The sequence below is a fragment of the Gallinula chloropus genome (assembly GCF_964237585.1).
Source record: "Gallinula chloropus genome assembly, chromosome: 6".
In the NCBI taxonomy this organism is placed as follows: Eukaryota; Metazoa; Chordata; class Aves; order Gruiformes; family Rallidae; genus Gallinula; species Gallinula chloropus.
The window spans coordinates 26,486,240-26,506,066 of NC_140091.1; the positions used below are offsets into that span (position 1 = coordinate 26,486,240).

The 19,827-nt window shown below is 43.5% G+C and overlaps 1 protein-coding gene across 1 annotated transcript in view; it reads left to right on the plus strand.

The window, feature by feature from the left end:
• Nucleotides 1–19,827, plus strand: part of MTA1 (metastasis associated 1) — a gene marked incomplete at its 5' end in the record, with an annotated part of 85,040 nt that overhangs the window by 5,206 nt on the left and 60,007 nt on the right. The window contains 2 exons of the mRNA XM_084265890.1: nucleotides 13,770–13,837; nucleotides 16,092–16,185. Of these exons, the coding sequence (XP_084122016.1) occupies nucleotides 13,770–13,837; nucleotides 16,092–16,185 (162 nt within the window). The remainder of the gene's footprint in view (nucleotides 1–13,769; nucleotides 13,838–16,091; nucleotides 16,186–19,827) is intronic.

Sequence of the window (19,827 nt, forward strand, 5' to 3'; positions counted from 1 at the left end):
GTAGAAGCATATTGTTGAGTCCAGATCTGGAGCATGTCTTTCAGATGATTTAACTGCAGGGCCCTGTGTAAAACCCTCTCCTGTCCCCCTTGCTTTGTTATCAGTGTGTATGTATTTTGGCTTGCAAGGGGGGTTACTGTGGGATGGTTTTGGTTTGGTTGTGTGTGTTGGGGGCTTTGAGTTCGTGGGGTTTTTTCTTTATTATATTTTTCTTTCAGCAGAAGTGAAGTATTTGAAGGTAACCTGAGCTGAGAGGGGGGTTTGGAGGAGAGGTTATTAAATAACCAGTAAAGGTAATAAAAATGAGAGCTTATTCTTGCAACTCACTGATAGGTTTCTGCGGTCATTGGCCCTAATAAATATAAGATGGCTTCTAGCTTATCTCCTTCCAGCAACAGCCAGGCAGTGGGTTTCTTCAGCTTTTCCTTCCATTGTTTCTAGTTACACAAGTTTATCTTTTAGTGTTTTACAGTCTTCCTTTCCTTTACGTTCCCCTCTTCCCCATACCAGTCTGTTTCAGGGTTTGTCAGCCTTTGATTGGGAAACGCTGCGTGGTGGGAAGCTTGTTGTCAGCCAGCTTAGGTGTGTATGGGGACTAGAACTATGGCAGTTGTGTCCATACAGGCTGCTCTCTGGGTTTGTGATAGCTGTAAAGCCGTTCCCAGTTGGCAAAGTGGAGTGAAAGCACTTGGCTTGCTTCTGCCAGAGGGGGAATTCTGGCTTCCCTCTCCTTGTCCCAGCAGGGTGATGCTCACCTGCTGCTTCTTCTTCTTTTCCTTGGCTGCCTCTGGACGGGTTGGTGTTGCTGGCCCATAGAAAGTCAGCACAGCTGTGGAGATTAGTGAGTTTAAGCAGTCCCCGGGCTGGTGTGTGGGAGGCTGTGCCAGGGCTGGGGTGAGGGAACCCAGCCTGCCTGTGGCAGGGCTGGCCCTTGGCACCACTTGGGTGGGCAGCCCAGCTGAGCCACCCCTCCACAGTGCTCCCACGCTGTTCTACTCCTCTGGTCTTGTGTGCTTTGCCTTTCAGTGATGGTGAATAAAAGATACTTCATAATAAATTGTGGAAAAAAGACTTTTAAATCATTTAAGCATCATCTTTTGTTTAACTGGTGATGTTTTGGGGTGGATATAAGAGATTTTTCCTTTCACTTGCATCTAGTTGTTGTTACCAAGTAACTTTTGATGTTTAAACATCCTAACTTCAAATAAATAGAGAGTACTTATCTCCCCCCCAGTAAGACAAGGAGAGAACAAGGTGGCTGCTGTTACTGTTTTTACTTGGATGTACAAAGTACTCCTGAGCACTTTGGGGTTGCCTGAAAGCATGGGTATGGACTGTTGGAGGTCGCCTCCTCATAGTTCCCCACATCTTCTGGCAACAAATACTCTGTAACATCAGTGTTACTTCTACACCAAGTAAGGAGTTTTTACACTCTTATTTAATTGCTTTGCAAGGTTGTTTATTATTTAAAATCCTCAAACAGGTAATTGACTAAGCCCTTCAGCTGCCTTGCCTGAGTTTCACCAAAGGTTTAGATAAACTGGAGCGGTTGGGTAAGATGGTCTTGTAAGATACTGTGGTTTTAGCTCCTCAGTATCTCGGAGCTCACTGGCATACACCTAATATACAAAGAGGCCCTGCTTCAAAGTGTTTTTTAAGTCTGGTGTGATTCCTCCTCTCCTCCACTTGTAAAACCAAATTTGGTCTGTTGGACTGTCTGTTGTTAAGAAGAACTAATGAGCTTCTGCTGTAATTATTTAATGCGTAAGAGCATTTCACTAAGGAAAGACATCGAGGAATTTTTCACATTTAAAAGGACACAGCCTTCTTTTACTGGAACTTTTGTTGTGCCACAGTTCAAAGGGGTTGAACTCTGGTGCTTAGATGAATAATTTAATTTATTCTCTGTTGCAGATGGCAAGTTTCTCATGTCCAGTAGGATATGGGATACAGCTGTTTCTGGAGATTAATACATTGTGAGATCCTTGGAGTTGGTGCTGCACGTTCAAACATAACACGATTTAAGCTTTAAATCTATCTGGCAACCTTTTTATGTTCATATATGACACAGTTTTTCTTCAAATATACAGTAAACCCTAACATTAAGGAAGAAAGTGTTCTTTTTGGAAGGTTCACGAAATGCCTGTTTTTCTCCCCAGTGCTGCTCTTGTGCTTCCCTGCACACCAGTCTGTTACTGAAGTTTCTTAGTGGGTTAAACACCATTTGATGCCTCAAGGCTCATGGAAACCATTCTTAGCAAAGAATTCGGCCCATAAAGACCACAGCCAGTGTACTTCTGGTTTACTTGTTTGCTTCAAAAAACCGTGAAGAACGTTTGTGTTTCCTTGCAAGCCAGGATGGTTGGATGATACCTCAGCCTGACCAAGCCCGGGGGAGTCCCTTGGAGCAAGAGCTCCTGATCCATATCTTGGGTGATAAGTTTAGTGCTGGTGTGGGGGCTTTTCCTTTATATGCATCTCCATTGCTGAGTAGTCTGTCTTGTGAGAAACCAAGACTTCCTCAATTTATTGTCTTCTTAAGCCCCAAGGGAAGGCTTAAGTCTTGAAGAATGAGGTTTTCTTCACTATCTACTGCAGAATTAAACATCTGTTTGTTTTTTGGCTTATCACTCTTAACTAAACCTTAGTTTCTGCTTGCTGAAGTAAGCTGGGAGGCATCCAGGGGAAGGACCTGTGAAGTACTGGTGAAGCTTTCAGTCTGCACAGCTCAAACCATGCACACCATCTCCCTTTTCCAGCGCTTTGGCTGGATGTCTTTAGGAAGGAAGAGTGTTCCGAGATAATTTTTTCTTGACGTTGATCAATGAAGTAAAGCAGAGAAGTTAGTTGGCAGCTTTAAAGTGAGTTTGCGAGTGAAAGAAAAAGAAGAAAGGTTTCTTTAGCCTTCTACATGTGTGTTCCTCGCAAGCTGCGTAGTCTGCGTGGCGCCTGGGGTTTCACAGCTCTGGCTCTGCGCGTTGCCAGAGCCCCGATCTGAGCTGTCAGATGTGGCCCGTGGTAATCTCTCTGTTCAACTGCACGTCATGTGCTCCGGTTAATTCAGGGGCTTCGTGCTTTTATGCAAGATGTAGGAGGACAGACGATACTTGACCAAGCATAAAGTTAGTATGGTGTGAGTAGATGATTCCTGATTTAGCACAAAGCTTGTCCTTACAGAGTGAAGTTGTCAACATCTGAGCAAATTTGAACCAGCCAAGTGAGACAGATTCTGTGGATGTTTCTTCATGTGGCAGCGTCGACTCGAGCAGCGCCTGCTCGCAGACACTTGTTCCTGTCCTCACGTTGCTTCCTGAGCTGGGTTTACACAGCTCCGCGTGCCTGTGCAGCGAAGCAGGTCAGGGAACTGCTTCGGTTGGGAGGTACTCTTTTGACCCAGGTTTACCACATGCATGCCTGCCTCCTCCCATCCAAGGAGAAGCTGTCACAAGTTGAGGGGGTGGTATGAGAGGCGGGGGATGAATCAGCTTCCCTGGCACTCTTGCTTGAAGAAACATCTGCAAAACTATGGCGGGAGTTTATTCTTCATCCGTGTTTTACATTGTGAAGCCGTGATGTTTCTGATCTGGCACTGAAGCCCCTACTCCTGGACTTAATATACTGTCATACCATGGCCTAAGCAGTTCAATGTTGTTCTTAAACAACCCAAACAATAACCCACAACTTTTTTTGTTGGTGGTTTGTTTGTTTCTTAAGAGAGATACCAAACTTGGTGTCTCAGTACTTCAAAGGTTCTTGTTTTGCAAATCTTGAGATACTTGCAGGGAGCACAAAGCTGATTTCTTGTCATCATCTGTTCTGCCTAAATATATTTTGGAAAACAATTCTTTTCTTATCTGTCCTTAGTAATGAGAATTGCAATGGAACAGGCTGTACTCTTGGCTGCGAGAGAAGATTGTTAGGGTGCAGTTTGAAGATGGTCCTCTCCTATGCACCCCCCCAACCTTCCCCAAATATTCCATTTTTAAGGAGTTCTCTTCTTACTAGTTTCTCCATCCGCTCAAATGTTTCTCTGGTTCTCCTGCAAATGAGACCATCCTGGTCTTCCTTTACAACCCACCTTTGGGGCAAGTTTTTTGGCTTTTTAAGGCTGGACTATTTCCGTTAGCTCATTCGTGTTGTTGCCTCACAAAGACTTACACTGACACAGCTGAAATAACTTTGCCACTGCAGAAAATGTTTGTATAGGTACATCCTTGGGAAACTGAAGTGGCAGGACAGGCTTTGTGTCCAGAGGACTTTGAATCGTGCTTAGATATCTCATGTAAGGCAGAGAGTAAAAAGGGGGTTCTCCATGAATGTTGAGTGTATGTTTGTCCTGCTGGAAGCTGGAGGGAGTAAAGCAGTGAACCTAAAGGCTTGGTGCCACATGTGAGTGTGCCTCAGTTGTAGCTGGGATATTGGGAGGGGATTAATTGAAATGGGTTTCCTTCTACTGTCTTATAATTGATTTCTAGCATCAGAATTGCTTCTTTATCCTCAGGGTAGTACTTTGGAAGTTCAAGTCTTGTTTGTACGCGGTTTCCCTACCTTACCTTTAAGCAGGTATCCCCAGGAGCAGTTCCTTCAGCTGCCATAGTTCCTCTCTTGGAGTGACCTATGATGTACAGCTCACACCCATAACCTCCTTTTTCACAAGTACCAGCAGATTGCTGTCCTTTGGATTTTTCCCCACAGATCTTCTGCAACTGAAAACAGCCACTGGGGCTGTGAGGGACATTGATGTATGGGAAATTCACATTCGTTCTTCCATGAGGTGGTGGCTCTCCTGCTCCCACTCCTTTGTAATTCTGCACTTTCACTGGGAAAGGTACTGTATGTAGGAACTCTGTGCCTCATCCAGAGCTGAGATCTCAAGCCTCTAATTTGTTGCTGCTAGGCAGAATCCCTGCTATATCCCAGCAGAGAGGGTAAACATTTGGGAACACGCTTGGTCCTAATGAATCGGATCAGAAGTTAATCGAGCCCAGGACCTGCTTGGAACAGCACTGACAATAGAGATGTTGGGAGGTGTGTAAGAAAGCAAGCACTTTTGGTAATTCCCCCACACACTGTGGAGTCTCCACTGATTTGCTTTACAGCCTAATCTATTAATTGCTTCTGAAACAGGAACCATCTCGTGTCTCTAATTGTCTCTCTTACCTTTCTCACTTTCTCTTCTAGTTTTAGTATCTGTGTTTTAAAGATGGGGAACAGTGATCAGGATGTAATTATCTTCGAGACTTCTGTCCCTCTGTGAAATGTTTGGAATCAAACAAAGGGTTCAGGAGTTAATAGGGAAGAACTAATGCATGGATAATGGAGTTGCATAAATCTCATTTTGCTAAGAATCAGGCAAAAAAAAAATGGTATGAGGTAGCTGGACAAGAATTTTTCTCCCCTCCCCCCCACCTTTGACATGGTAGAAAACAAAGGACTGAAGAGCTTTGGGAAGTTCAAAATCCCTTCATGTTTCAGAGTTTAAACTGGATCACATGTGTCAGTCTGTCCAAACAAATTGCGCGTCATTAACTTTTTTTTTCCTTCTCTCCAAAAAGAGAACGTTTCTTAGCTTGAGTAGAGTTCTGGGTGGTAGGTGGTAGGTATTGGTAGGTATCTGAGTTTTGATTTGTAACTGTTACAGGTCCTTCAGAGCATTTGGGTTGGGCTTATTTGGGGATTTTATTCGCTTGTTTTTGTAGCATCACTTACGACATGGCAACAGCTTGCACTGATAAAAGTTTGCATCAGCTTTTTCTTATAGGTCTGTGCATAATCTGTAGTCCTGTTTGATGGATTTTGCCAGGAATTGCTTCTGCTTTAAGGTTATGGCTTGGGGAGTATTGAATCTGGATTTTTTGGAGGCAAGTCAGGAAAACTAATGTGTAGGTTTCATCTCAAAACAGCCAAGATATTTTAGCTGTCCCTTTCTAGATAAAAGTTCTGCACGTTTGGAAGAAAATGTGGTGTGAACTTTTTGTTTACCATGTGAACATGTAGGTAATCTTTGTTTCTTGAACGTTTTACTGTTTGGAAATTTTTAAGGTGAGATAAAAGCCTACTCCTGCTTCTCTTATGTTCATGGCTTTGATTGCATTATCCAGGGCAGCCCGCCTTTAGGAATAACAGTTTAGCCATTATAAGAAGAGATGTATCAACAAACTCAAGAAAACCAACTTGAGTTTCTTACAGCATGCTGACTCTGAGTTAAAGTGTGGTACCAAAGTATGGTAAAATAAGGTACCGATATTTGCACTGATTATCGGCGTCTGCCCTTTCCATACAGGTGTGTGTTTCATGGGGACTTGGCAAAAAGTACACGGGTTTTTTTTGCTTGTATATGAATAAAATTGCCACTGGTTTTCCCTTCTCAGTGCTGGGGACTGGGATGATGTCTGGGTTTGTGTTTTATAATTGAAAATAAGAGTAGAAGCTGGTATGAAACCGAGAACATGGACTTCTGCCACGCGTTTTGAATACGTGAGGCTGGACTTCCTGTAGTACAGAGCAATCTTCAGTGTCGCCTCGGCACGCCAATGTGTGTGGATACGTGTCTGGAATTTGATTGTCATTATAGAGGCTTGGGATTATTAAATGAAACTGAGTTGTCCTTTCTTTGTACATTGCTGGTCTCTTCACTTTACAGCTCTGGGGTTTTCTGAAGTCATGTTGTGGTTATTTTTTTTTTGGAGCAGGGGTGCGAAGTAGAAGTTAAGCTGAATATACTGCCTATCTTTGTATGTGTGCATCTATAAATTCAGTTATTTTAGAGGTTTTACAGTGTATCATGAGTTGATAGTCTGGAGAGGCTGTATGCTTGCTCATTGCCGAAGTGCTTGGTGCATGAGCGTTATGGTGGTTTATTTGGTTTATAATATCTAGGATATTGTCTTCCCAGTACATCCTTATAGTCTCAGGATTCTACAGGCACCCTTCTTATGCTGCCTGCATGCTCTCCAGGAGGGTAAAAGCAACTTTCTATTGTAAGGGCTGGTCTCATAGGAAAAACAAACATTTTACATAATTACAAAACAACATTGTAAATTAAGATTTTTCTGTACGTGTCATTTCAGGGTGTAATTAACTAGACATAACTGCTATTTTGGAGAGAGTGTGCTAATAGAACTCCCTGCGTAGGCCAACTCTTCAACTTCTACTGAACCTAGAAAGCTGTGGGAGCTAGCAGGGGAGTCATGGTATAGGAAGTCCCAAGTGAAGACTATTAACTGCCTGGCTGAAGTAGGAAATCGTAAAGGAAAAGGGTAGGGCTGCAACAATTCCTTTAATAAGAGTGTTTTGTGGCTCATCTGAGAAGCTGCAAGTACATTGGGGAATTTGGCTGTGGATCGCTTTGCTTGTGTGTGGAGCCATCCCATCCTTCTTGAAGGGAGTTTGTGATGTCTGTAGACTTGATGGTGACTTAAAATGTTTGACCGACTGCCAGAGCCTCCTAGTTCCTGCGACCGGTGGCTCTTGAGGATGGCACCCTTCCTTGCTGGAGGGAGTCTTGTCTGGTTTTACCCGACTTGGGACTTCTTTCTTTCACTGTGTGTTTAGGGTAGTTGCTGATCTGGATGTATGTGCATGTACTGAGTTGAGCTGCCATTGCTAATTTATATCTAGGAAGTTTACTGCAGGCTTTGGACTTAAGGAAGTGGTGCAGCTGTGTGTTAATCTTGATGCGCTGGTGAAACCCAGGCTCTCTGCTTTAGCAGTGAGACCTCGTCCCTTGGGTAACTTTCCCCTGTTTTGTTGTGGCTGAGCCTTTTTATTGACACCAGCAGCTAACCTTGGGAGCACACATGCTGTGTGAGCGGTGGATTCTTCTCACAAGCACAGTCCTTTGAGGTGTGTGTCTTGGTCAGAGGTTTCAGTCAGGGGTTGATTCAATTGCTGTCCTTCTGGGTTTGTCAGATGGGCGAAGTTAGTTTCATTTAACTGGGGTACCTCAACCTGCCCTTACTAAATGTAGTGATGGTTTGCTGTTAGCTGTACAGAGTGGAGATTTCTGCAGGAGGTGGTGCTTGCTTTTGCCATGTCCCTTGCTAAATGACTATAGGTGTGTCAGAGGCTCATGTGTTCCTATTGTTGCTCCATTTCCACTCCTTTTATGAGGAGTTTAGCAGTAGTCGTGGTTGCCCGTGGCACAGAGAGCTGAGGACGAGGCAGCACATACCCTGTGTGTGCAGTAGCCACAGATACTGCTGTCTGATAAATATGGATTGAACTTGTGTTGCCAATATATACCTTTGTCGATCCGTGAAAGACATTAATTGTAAATACCTGGTGTGCAGATACGTTAATTGTAAATACTGCCGGGTGTATTGGACCTCATCAATCTTTTAGCAACAGAAACAACTGTGTTTCAGTTTGGTTTTCTGGTAATGAAAATATTGTGCTGGTAAGGCTTTCTCTGTTGATACTCTATCTGTTCTGTAACTAAATATTTGTCAGGTGACAGCTGCTCTGAGTGATGTTGGGTTTTGTACAGACAGAAGGCAATGGGGCATGGGGCTCTGCCAGGTGAGATGGTTTGACTTGTAGGCTGAAAGCAGTGCCAGCCTCTCTGGCCTCCTCTTTCAGGAGAATGTGGTTCAGGAGGGATTGTATTATCCAAAATGTAAAGCAATTGACAGCTTTCAGTACCAAGCTGATGAATAATTTGAAAAATGGAGCTTACCAGAAGAAACTGGCCCGAAATTGAATTGGAAATTTTGAGTATGAGGTGGCATATATTTCTTGTAAGATAAGTCACCAAGTAAGCAGGTCATCACGAGTTTATGTGCTCTCTTGACACTCATCTTGAATTCAGGGCAGCAGCTTTGTGTATTGGGCAGGGGTAATATTTGCAACCGTGAAGTTACTTCTTTATCACGTCTGGAAATGCACAGCATGTCCCAACACCCGTAGGGAGTGTGGGAAGAGGAAGGGAGGCCTCAGCCTCCCTTGTGCCCTGAGTACATCTGTCAGCTAATGCAGCTGGCAGCGTGGAGGCCTTGCTGGAGGTAAGGTTCAGCGAGGGTGGTCCCAGAAAGTGCTTCTAGTTTGAAAGGCAAATGTAAGTTGGGGAGAATAAAAATACCTTTGGGCATTTCTGCAATTTGGTCACCTAAAAGCCCCTAAGGTCATTAGGTAGCTCAGACATGTCTAATCTTATAAATGTATGACGTCTAGACAACCTGTGTTCTTTCTCTTGTGGTACCCCCTCCTGCTTTTTCGGTGGACCCGTGTAGAGAGGGCAGAGGGGGAAGCTATTTTGCAAGAATGTATTCAAAGTGTATGAGAGCAAAAAGAAACTCTGTTATGTTTATTACTAATTAAAACCGATTCTTTCACTGCCGCTGTGGAAAATCTCCATCTTCTGTGGTCTAGGCTGTCATTCTGGTCTTAGCTGCAGTACTGTTGTGACTGTTGTAGCAGTTTGGTGCCTGTATGATACAGTGTGTCTTTCTAGGAAGCTGTGTACACTCTCAGCTTCAGGGAAAAAAAATGCCATTGGACAGAAAGGTTTTTTGGGTAGAGATATGTATGTGGGTACTTCTGCTCTGCAACAGTACAGGTAAGAGGGAGGAACACACCTGGAGTTCGTGTCGGAAGGTGGAGATATGCATGGTGGTCCATAGTGTCTGGTGCTGTTGCTGCACTCCTTGGTCATTGCTCTAGCCTGATCATAGGGAATTCCATAATGTGCACAAGTGAGGCTGTTAATTGTGATCGTGATGTGGGTGCATGGCTGATTAATTCAGGGATTGGGAGTTGAAGCTGCAAGCTGTCGCGGAGGCGCGGGATTGAGTCCCCAGCCTTCGTTCCGGCGGTTGGGTGGTAAGCAGTGAGCCCGCCTGTTTCCGGCGGGTGCTGTTTGTAAGGGGATGTGCTGTGCTTGCTGAGGTGCAGACAGATAGGTTAGTCCTGCAGCCCTGTAAGTAGGAAAGCCGATAGATTAGCAAGGCTAGAGAGACTGCTGTGTTTGAAGAGCCTGCCTTGTTTTGCTGTCAGCTCTACTTCTCTGTCCCTAGACTGTATTTTTTTTTGTGTACTCTTTTTCTTCCTGCTCTGTGGTAGGAGCTGAGGTGCCCGTCTTCCTGTTGTTCAAAGGTCTGTTAATTTTGTCTTTCCCCATCCTCTCTTTCAACCCAGGGCACAGAGACTCAGGCAGTCGTGTATATACAGGATGTTTCCCATCCACAACTGGATTGTTGGGAGCCTGTGGAGTGTTTGCATTATGTGATGTGTGTCTGTCCCCACAGATGAGTGCAGTGGTAGCTGCTCTCCCGATAGCGAACTGGGAATAGTATTAGTTGGGTAGGAGTATGAGAAGGGTGCACTTCCATGGGAGGAAGCTGGAGAGGAAGGGGGAAGTGCTGTTCAAGTGGCCAGGAGGTGTTTTGGGGTGTAAGGATCAGTGGAATGTGTTGCTGTACCTCCTTTAAACGTGGTGTGAGGAAACCACCTTTCTCTGGGTTTGTTGCATATGGAACAATTTAAGGGACCCCTCTCGCCTGCTTATGGCATCAGTTGGGAGAGTAGTTTGTTGGACTTAAAATTTCCATTGTACTTGTGGAAGAGTAACTCCAGCATTTCTCTGTGCAGGATAGCATTTTAATTGTAGTTAAAGAATTTAAAATCTCTGAAAAACACTAATTACTCCCCTCTGAAGTGCTCATGTTCTGTTTTATGTGATTTTTCAGTGCACTCTGCACAACTTGCAGAGCAGAAGAAAACCTTTTCCAGGTAATTTGAGTAATGGGAGATAGGGTTCCTTCATTAGTTGCTTAGCTGCTGGTGAAATGCTCAACATGGTTGTGGGATTAGTCTAAAACATGGATGAGAGGTACTGGGCTGTGTGTTTGTGACATGATGAAATCATGAAGTCTAAGTACACACCTCCATACCATGTCATGTCAGCTCTTGAAGCATCCTGTGGGACAGCCTGGGTTTTGCCTTCGTGCTACGTTCACCAGTGGCATGCATGCAGTCAGTACTTTGTGTGAGCTTTGCACCTACTGACCCTGGAGCGTGGACTTGGAGATGTTCCTTCTGCTGGATAAAGTAACGTTTTGGGGGGTTTATTATTCAAACCTGGATACTGCTGTGAGCTGTTCTTTGGTAAACCCTTCATCTGTCACTAAACATTCTTTAAGTCCATGCCAGAATTTAGAATCAATAAGCTGTAGTTACATGAAAAATTGAGTTAATGCTCACTTGTCTGTGAGAATATATGCACACATGTACATGCAAAAAAGCTGTTAGAAAAGTGATGTGAACTATGAAGATTCGCCAGGGTCACCTGCAGCATGTGGAATTAAAGACAAGGTTATATTCAAGACAGAGATTGACATTTCCTTTAGTTTTCAGTTTTATTTTTCAGTCACAGTGTTCACAAATACAAGATTTTTGCATTTGTCTCAGCCAGAGAGAAGTACCTGAAGTGAGGGGTACCAGGTTGTTTTGGGAGTAGTGAAGGGTGGGGGGAAATAACTTGTCCTTTCTTCAGGTGGTGGGGCCTTGAGGTGAGTTTGGAGGCATCTTGAAGCTTCCATGTGCTCCTCTTCAGCGCCTTTGTAGGGCATGGGTGGTCCTGCTGTGAGAGCAGAGGTTTCTCTTTACCCCAGTGATCTGTAAACTGCTTTAATGCCTGCCTGTCATTATTTCAGTCAGGAGTTGATACTGCTGAAGCTGCCAAATACCTGTTTGGTTTTGTGACTTCTGTTAGAGGAGTTGTCCTGCACAGAGCAGGTATCCAGTACTTGACAGTGAATTAGGATCTGGTTACTTGGGTGTTTTAACCATTTCTGGGAAACTTTAGTTTTCACAGAATGCTTTGTGTTGGAAAGGACCTCAAAGATCATCTAGTTCCAACCCCCATGCAATAGGTAGGGACACCCTACTCTAGCCCAGGTTGCCCAAAGCCCCATCCAACCTGTCCTTAAACACTGCCAGGGGTCCAGGAGCAGCCACAGCCTCTCTGGGCACCCTGTGCCAGGGCCTCACCATCCTCACAGTAAAGAATTTCTTCCTAACATCTAACCTAACCCTGCCCTCTTCCAGCTTGAAGTCATCACCCCTTGTCCTACCACAACAGCCCCTCTCCCCCTTTCCTGGTGGACCCCTTTAAGGGGTAGGCTGTAATTAGGTGTCCCCTGAGCCTTCCCTTCTCCAGGCTGAACAAGCCCAACTCTTGCAGCCTGTACAATGTGTATGGCCAGTCTGAATTCCTTGGATAAGATCATGCTTCCTTCAACATGCAGGGCAGTGGCATTTAGGAGGAACCAACTCTTGCAGTCAGGGAGGAAGTTTAGGTGTTGCTCAGAGTTAGTGTGTGTGAAGATAGCTGGCCATCAGTCTGAAAGGTCTGGAGCACAGAATGCACAAAAACATGAAAAAAAATAAGTAGTGTGTCTATGCTTTATTGGCCCTGTTAACACCAGGGTTGGGTAACCCAAAACGTGCCCCATTCTGAGTATCAGCATTGCAGCGTCATCACCCCAACCAAGACAGTGTTGAGGCTTGTTTGTCAAGGTGTCTTTGCAACTCATGGCTTATGACACGCTTTCTTTTTTTTAAAGATAAGAGCTTGGAAGCCATTGCTTTAAAAATTGCCACTCCTGGGATTGTAACTCCTGGGGCTCCTAACTTCTGGCCTCTGCTAAGGCAGCTCGGCCCTGCTGAAGGGACGTGGAGGCACTCGAGTTGGTTGCAGGTAGCTCAAGGTGGTGGTTCCTGCTACCTCCTTTGTGTAGTGCTCCCTGCCGTGCTGGTGTCTCACACAGCAGTGGCTCCGTCTGTGACCTCCAGTTGTCTGAAATAAATCGGTGTCTGGAGCTCCGGTAGTGTGGTACACGGGGGACTGGGAGGGCTGCTGTAGGACGTGATGGGTGAGCGCTCCGCTGTCTCCCGGGTCACCCTGGAGATAAGAATGGAATGGTTCGCTCTCGTGGTGCAGCTTTTCAGGAGCAGAGAGACCCTTGGGTGAGGGGGGGGGGGGGTGTCTGGAGGAAACAGTGCAGACTGCCCTTCGGGGAGACTGAGGCAAACAGCTTCGGTAGTTGTGCTTATTTACAGAGGGCTAGCACCGCTAAGCACCCATTCGGTGCTGGAGCACCCTTTTCCTTGCAGAAGATAGCCTGAGTCATGCCCAGGGGCTATGGATGTTCTGCCTTGGGTACTGCCTTCAAAACGGATTGACTTCCTCTATTTTAAGATATTTAACCAAGTTGAAAACGCGAGTGTTGCCCTGTTTGGCTTACCGTGTGGAGTTTTGCAAAGGATATTCTAGGGTAATACAGGCACAGAAGGCCGAGGAGTAGAGAAGATGAGAGAAAAGCTGAAAGTATTTGCGTTCTGAGTAAATGGGCAGTAGGTGTAAGCTGAGCTGGAGGGGAAAGATTGCATACTGCTAGTGAGAAGTGGCTGCGTTTTGGTAAGAAGAGGAAGCAAGTAAAGACAGCAGCATGATCAAAGTGGAAATAATCTGATCAGAGAGACAAGATATATGCTTTGCCTTTCAGACTGACATTAGAGCTCCTCTCCTTTTTATATTTTTTTCCTGAAAGTAAGTTTATTGCCTTCACAGTGCACTGGTATGTGTTCCTTATGCTGGCATGGATTTTGCATTTCCTCACTTAAAAATCCTGGATTTAGTAGGAACATTTGAAATACAGCTTATGCCAAGAAATGGAACTGGTTTGGTGTCCCTTAGAGGTATACATGTGAAGTTCTGATGCAATTTTTAGCAGTTTGTGGCTTAAGGAGTCTTTTTTTCTTTTTGTCAGATTACGTCTACTTTGAAAACTCCTCAAGTAACCCGTATTTGATACGAAGAATAGAAGAGCTCAATAAGGTAAACGATTTTTTCCATCAAGTCTTGGAAGTTAATTGAGTTTATGATCTGTTTGGTTTGATTAATATCAAACCAATTCTAACAGTTCTCTGGTAATCTTGTGTTTATCTGGAAGGCTTTGAGACCTGCTAGGTTGTTCTCCTTTGGTATGAAAGGACTGAGTGGCCAAGTGCAGGTCATTCTCAAGGTGCCCACCTGAAAGGCAGGAGATGTGAAGATAATGTAATAACAGTTTGCCCAGAGGATGGAGAGCTTTGTGATTTGATTTTTCTTGGCGGAGACCCTTGCTCAAGGGGAAGGTTTGGAGATATTATCTGCTCCATTGGCTTTTGTTTTGCTGGTTGTCCTTTGGGCCAGTGTATTTTGTCTGCTGAATTTCCCTTTCATTAGGTCTAAAAGGGCAGCACGGTGGCTTACTTGTGGGAAGCCACCTGAAATCTCGATTTTCGCCTAGTTAAGGAGGAAAGACTGTTGTGAGGCACTTGTCTGTGTGCTGACGTGCCACCTTCTCAGGGTTAGTACCAGCCGGTCCATTGCAGCTCATGCAGAAGGAATGTTAACATCACTGGTTTGGATTTCAGTTTAAATTGAGTGACCAAAGTTAGGCGTCTTTCTTCAGCGATGTTTCCTGAAACACTTACTTGGAAGAGGAGTTTTTTTAATATAAGGACAAGTACATAATCCTCACAAGGCCTTCTTTTTAGTCATCTTTTGCAGAACAAATACGTTGTCTCTTTTCCACTAAGGAAACAAGATCAAGTTCCTAAAATACTGCCAGTGGGTCCATAGCCCTGAGGTATCAATAACTGTATTCCATCAGTTACAGGGTGCAGATTTGTTAACACCACTTTCCTAGAAAGTGATTATCTCCTCCTCTTTTCCTTCCTCATTCTTCCCCTGCCTTTGAAAAACGAGCTTTCAGCCTGGATCCCTCAGTGCAACTCCTCTGCTTGAGCTGCATTTCTCTGACCTGCTCTTTCAAATGGGCTTTTCAGGTTTAAATGAATCATTGTATCATGTGTTGTCATTTTTTTTTAGTGAGTATAAGTAAAGCCTGGGCAATTAAATCGAATAGATAGTTCTCCATTTGTGTTTTAACAAGATGGCTTCTGCCTTTGTATTTTAGTTCCCCAAAACTTAAAAGTTCTGAATTATTTAAACAGGGATTGAAATTCTGCAGGCTCCACACCAAAACCTGTTAGGCTGGGAGGGGAAATATTTGTGCATTGTGCATATTGTCTGATTTGTTATTCCTTTGTAGTAGGAAAACTGGTATTATCAAAGGTTAAACTTTTCCTCCATTCACATCATAGTAACAAGCACGTATATCAGTTTTTATTTTGTTTCCTTGGGGACAGATTGCTGATCCACTGCCCTTTTTGCAGGCTTCCAAGAGAGAAATCATGAGTGAGTCTTCTCACTTCTTAAACTGTGTGGCATCAGCACGGATTTCAAGGACTTTTCAGAAGCAAGATGCAATATTTTTATTATTTATTTTAGAGAGGGCATATTGGCTGGGCTGTTGCAAGCCCGAGTTACTCCCTTGGAGTTTGCATAAAGCCATTTTCACAGTCAGCAGATACTGTCTTACAAAACATCAATCACCTACCTCATTTTAAAAGTTCTAAGGGGGGGAGGGGAAAATCCCAAACCTTTCAGAAACTCAGACATTTTTGTATGTTGTCATTGGTGTACACCATTGCCTGGTGCAGCTTCCTTGGTTCTGCTTTTGGAATGATTTTTTTGTGAGTGTTAGTCATTGTTTATCTCACTAGTGCTGTCAGAGAAAGAAAGCCTTAAGTGATTTCTATTGTGAAGGCAATAATGGCTGGGTTCTTTCTTGCTTTGCTGCTGTCCTACAGAGTTTGGAGAACAGCCTAAACCTGAATTCTGTCGTTACATTTCACAGTTGTTATGATTTTAAAGATGCTTTTGAATTCTACTAAATGTAGGCATCACTTGAAAAGCAGCAAAGTTAATATGTTGTCAGTGCAGGTAAGTGTGTGGGGTTTTTTTCTCATCCCTTGAAACATCTGTAACGGCTAAAAATGGTGATTAGGAGGGAAGGATCAAACTGTTTCCTATAATGGATCCACCAGAGTTTGTGTTAGGTATCTGTGGCTGGAGGGTGTTAAAAGGTGATGCTATGAAGCTCTTGTATGAAATTCCAAATTATCTATGAAGTTTGGTAGTTCAGTGCATACGGTTCAGTTCTTGACTTGTGCTCTGTTTTGTTTGGTTTTCCCTGTTTCAGACTGCCAATGGAAACGTGGAAGCAAAGGTGGTATGTTTCTACAGAAGAAGAGACATATCAAGCACACTTATTGTACTGGCAGACAAACATGCAAGTAAGCTTGTTTGCATTCAAATTACTTCTGTGCAAAATTGCCAAACTTGGGTAGAACTTGGATATTGCACTTGCAGGAATCAATATTATTATTTTTAAATAGCATTATCCAATACTCATCTGAAGATGAGTTGAGTTGCTTGTTTGGCTGGGTCTCTCTTGCTTATCCCTTAACCTTTTAAAACCTCATTTGGTGTGTATGGTTTGGTTATTGTGGTAGGAATGGGACAGAAGTTTTCAGGTAGGGGTGTATTTATTCACTTCATAGAAGTCAATTTCTTAATTTTTTGGGATGAGGCAAAGTATTCTCCCTGTCTCCTATGTTACTTGTCATGAATGAGTTGAGTGGATTAGCAGATCTTTAAAAAACCCTCAAACTTTCTTTATGGGTAAATCAGACAGTCTGATCACAGGAAATTGACTTGATACGTGGTCAGCTTGAAATGTGGCTAGCTGGAGTTTGTGTAGTGACATAGCTTTTGTCTGAACGTGCTCAGTAAATAAATTTTAAAAGCAATGGATTTTATGACATTTCAAGCTCATTTCTAAACAAATAAGTGTTACAGTTCTCAGTTATAGAAACCTTTTTTAAACTCTAAAAAGTGCATAGAAAATAGTGATGTATCAGTATGGGTTAGATATTTGTGTATATAAATCTGTATGGTAAAATACTGAGAAGAATTACATAGTTTTTAAAAAAAAGGTGCACACAAAATAGAATCATAGAATCACAGGGGTTGGAAAGGACCTTCATTGGGTCCTACCCCCCTGCCAAAGCAGCTCCCTAGCACATATTGCACAGATAGGTGTCCAGACGGGTCTTGAATCTCTCCAGAGAAGGAAACTCCACCACCTCCCTGGGCAGCCTGTCCCAGGGCTCTGTCACCCTCACTGGGTAAAAGTTCTTCCGCATGTTGGTGCGGAACTTCCTGTGCTCCAACTTGCAGCCATTGCCCCTTGTCCTGTCTCCACAGAGCACTGAAAAGGGGCTGGCCATTCCCCCTGCATCCCGTGCTTAAGATATTAACAAACATTAATTAGGTCCCCCCCTTAGTCTTCTCAAGACTGAACAGTCCGAGCTCACTCAGCCTTTCCTCATAGGGGAGATGCTCCAGGCCCTTAATCATCTTCGTAGCCCTTCTCTGGACTCTCTCAAGGAGATCCCTGTCCTTTTTATACCAGGGGGCCCAGAACTGGACACAGTACTCCAGGTGGGGCCTGACCAGGGCAGAGCAGAGAGACTGCTGTAGATCTGTGCCTTCCAAACTCAGAAGGGGGTGAGCACTGTGCACTAGCTGGCTCTCAAGGGGGAGTATGCATCTCCAGGGGAGACATCGGACAAATATTGCATGACATTGGGCACTATCTGGGGTGCTTTTGGCCTGTTTGACTCCATTCTAGTTGCCAGTGAGAATTAGATTTAAGTTCATGACACCTTCCTCTGCCGGTTCAGCATCCTTCTTGTCCCATCTTTGCAAGGCAATGGACGCAGTGCTACCAACACAGGCAGTTACCAAAGCAGGGTGTTCACAGGGAGAATAAGCAAATGGATTTACTAAACGGCTTCCACTTGTAAACAGTTAAGTGTGAGAGATGTAGCTGTTAAGACAGCTTAAAATTTAGCAAAAAGCATGGACAGCCATATCAATCCTTGTAATTTAAGGCTTTTCTGTGGGCACATGCATAAATGGAAAAGAAGCAATCAGATCCAGGCATGTCAGAATTATGATGTAGCTGCCAAGCGTCATTGTCTCTTAATGTGCTGCTTGGCGTAGGTAGGAGTGGCCTGTGATGTGTGTGTAATACCGATCTGCATCGCCGTGCTGCGGGGGGATTGGTTACATCAGTTACTCAGCTTTAACAATGAATACAACGTCTCTCTGCGTTCTCAGTGCCACTGGGGCAAACAGGCACCAAATCTATCCCCTTCCTGATAAATTTGGATACTTTCTGTTGTAGATTCAAGTCCAAGTAAGTCCTTCCACTGCAACTATGTGTTTTTCCCCAAGTCATGTGGCATTGACTTGAGATTTGGCCATGCTGCAGAACTGTAGCAGGCAAATCTCTTTTCATACCTCTTCAGTGCAGCAGTGCTCATTTTATCAAAAAATACTGAAGCTTAATAGGAGCTTCACCATAAACAACGTGGCTATTGATTGCTTCCTCTGGGTCTCACTTCACTAGGTTTGGCAAAGGAAGCAGGTAGGAATGATTCAAAGACGCACGTCTGAGGCTGAAAATGAGAAATAGCTCAATCTGTAAAATGCTCTTTGAACCTGCAAAGGCTGATTTCTTTCTGCAATAAGAAATTTAAGATTTTTTTTTTAATGTAAACAAATAATTTGTTGCTTGCATGTGTTTGAAAGACAGGAAAATTCTTCTGTAGCACAATCCTGTTAATAGGGCCACAACTGAGGCTATTTCTTGGTGTAAATTTCATTAGTAACTAACATTTTTTTTCCACTATGTTTCTTTCTGGTGCAGAGTAAAATTGCTGCTGAGTGACTTCCATGTATTCAGATGTATGCTGTTGTGTGGCTTTCCTTCTTCTTAAGGAGAGGGGGAAGAGAGTAAAATTAAGCTTTTGAATAGCCATTAGTCCTTTGCTCTGGGAAAAAAAAAATCTGCATCCTGCATGATATAATGAAATTAAATTTCGTGGCTGTTAAGATTCTAGTACAGATACTCCACACTGTCACTGACTTTGAGTTCATTTCCATAAAGTCTCCTGTTGCCTCATTTTGATGCATTTGCAGTAGATGTACGTATCTGCATCGCTGATCTTTTAACTGCCTTTGTTCGGCTGATTAATGGAGCTTTCTGACTGCAGACATTTCTGGATTCACACAGGCTTCTGTTTAAGATGCCTTTATTTTAGACCTACTGTTGAGATCAATGCAGTGAGAGAGCCAAGTAATGGGAAGATACGGCCAGAACATGAATGGAAAAAGTATGTGGATGCTTTGTCATATTTTTTTCCCCCTCTCCCAGTAAAGGAAGGAAAAAGATGTGATTGTGAAATGAATGTTGCAAAGTTTTTTAAAAAATAAAAAAAACCCACTGCTTATGCTTTAGCTTGTATAATCCATCATCAGATATCTGAAACAGACAAGTCTGAGATACGTTGTCTTTTCTCATAACTCTTTTTATAAAGAGAAATGAGTGGGAAGCACCTTGTTCAGTAGTTGGTGGCTGTAAATCAGCACCTGATGTATGCAACCTGATTCTTGGATTTGGTCTGTGATCTTACTATTTTTATCATATGATATAAAGCTTGTCTGGGCTGTCCTATAAATCTTCCAGCCTTGTAATGGCTTCCATACATTGTTAGCACTTTTTATTCATAAGCCTCTTTAATCACCCCACAAATTATTGTATGGAATTTCTCTGCCTGTTTCTGAAATGAACCTGCTTCACTGGTGGGAGAGTCTCTAATGCTCTTGCCCAGAGACTTTGTAATGGGTTAGGATAGAATATTGTATGCAAACAAGATTGCAGGCCTAACTTGATGGAAGAGAAGTGGAAAGTTGAGTTACTCCTCTAGATACTGTTGGGTGCTGTGACAACGTTTTCTCCCAATGTAGATTCTATAGAATGTCCTATATAGTTCCCTATGTAATTAACTCATTTCCAACAGCAGCAA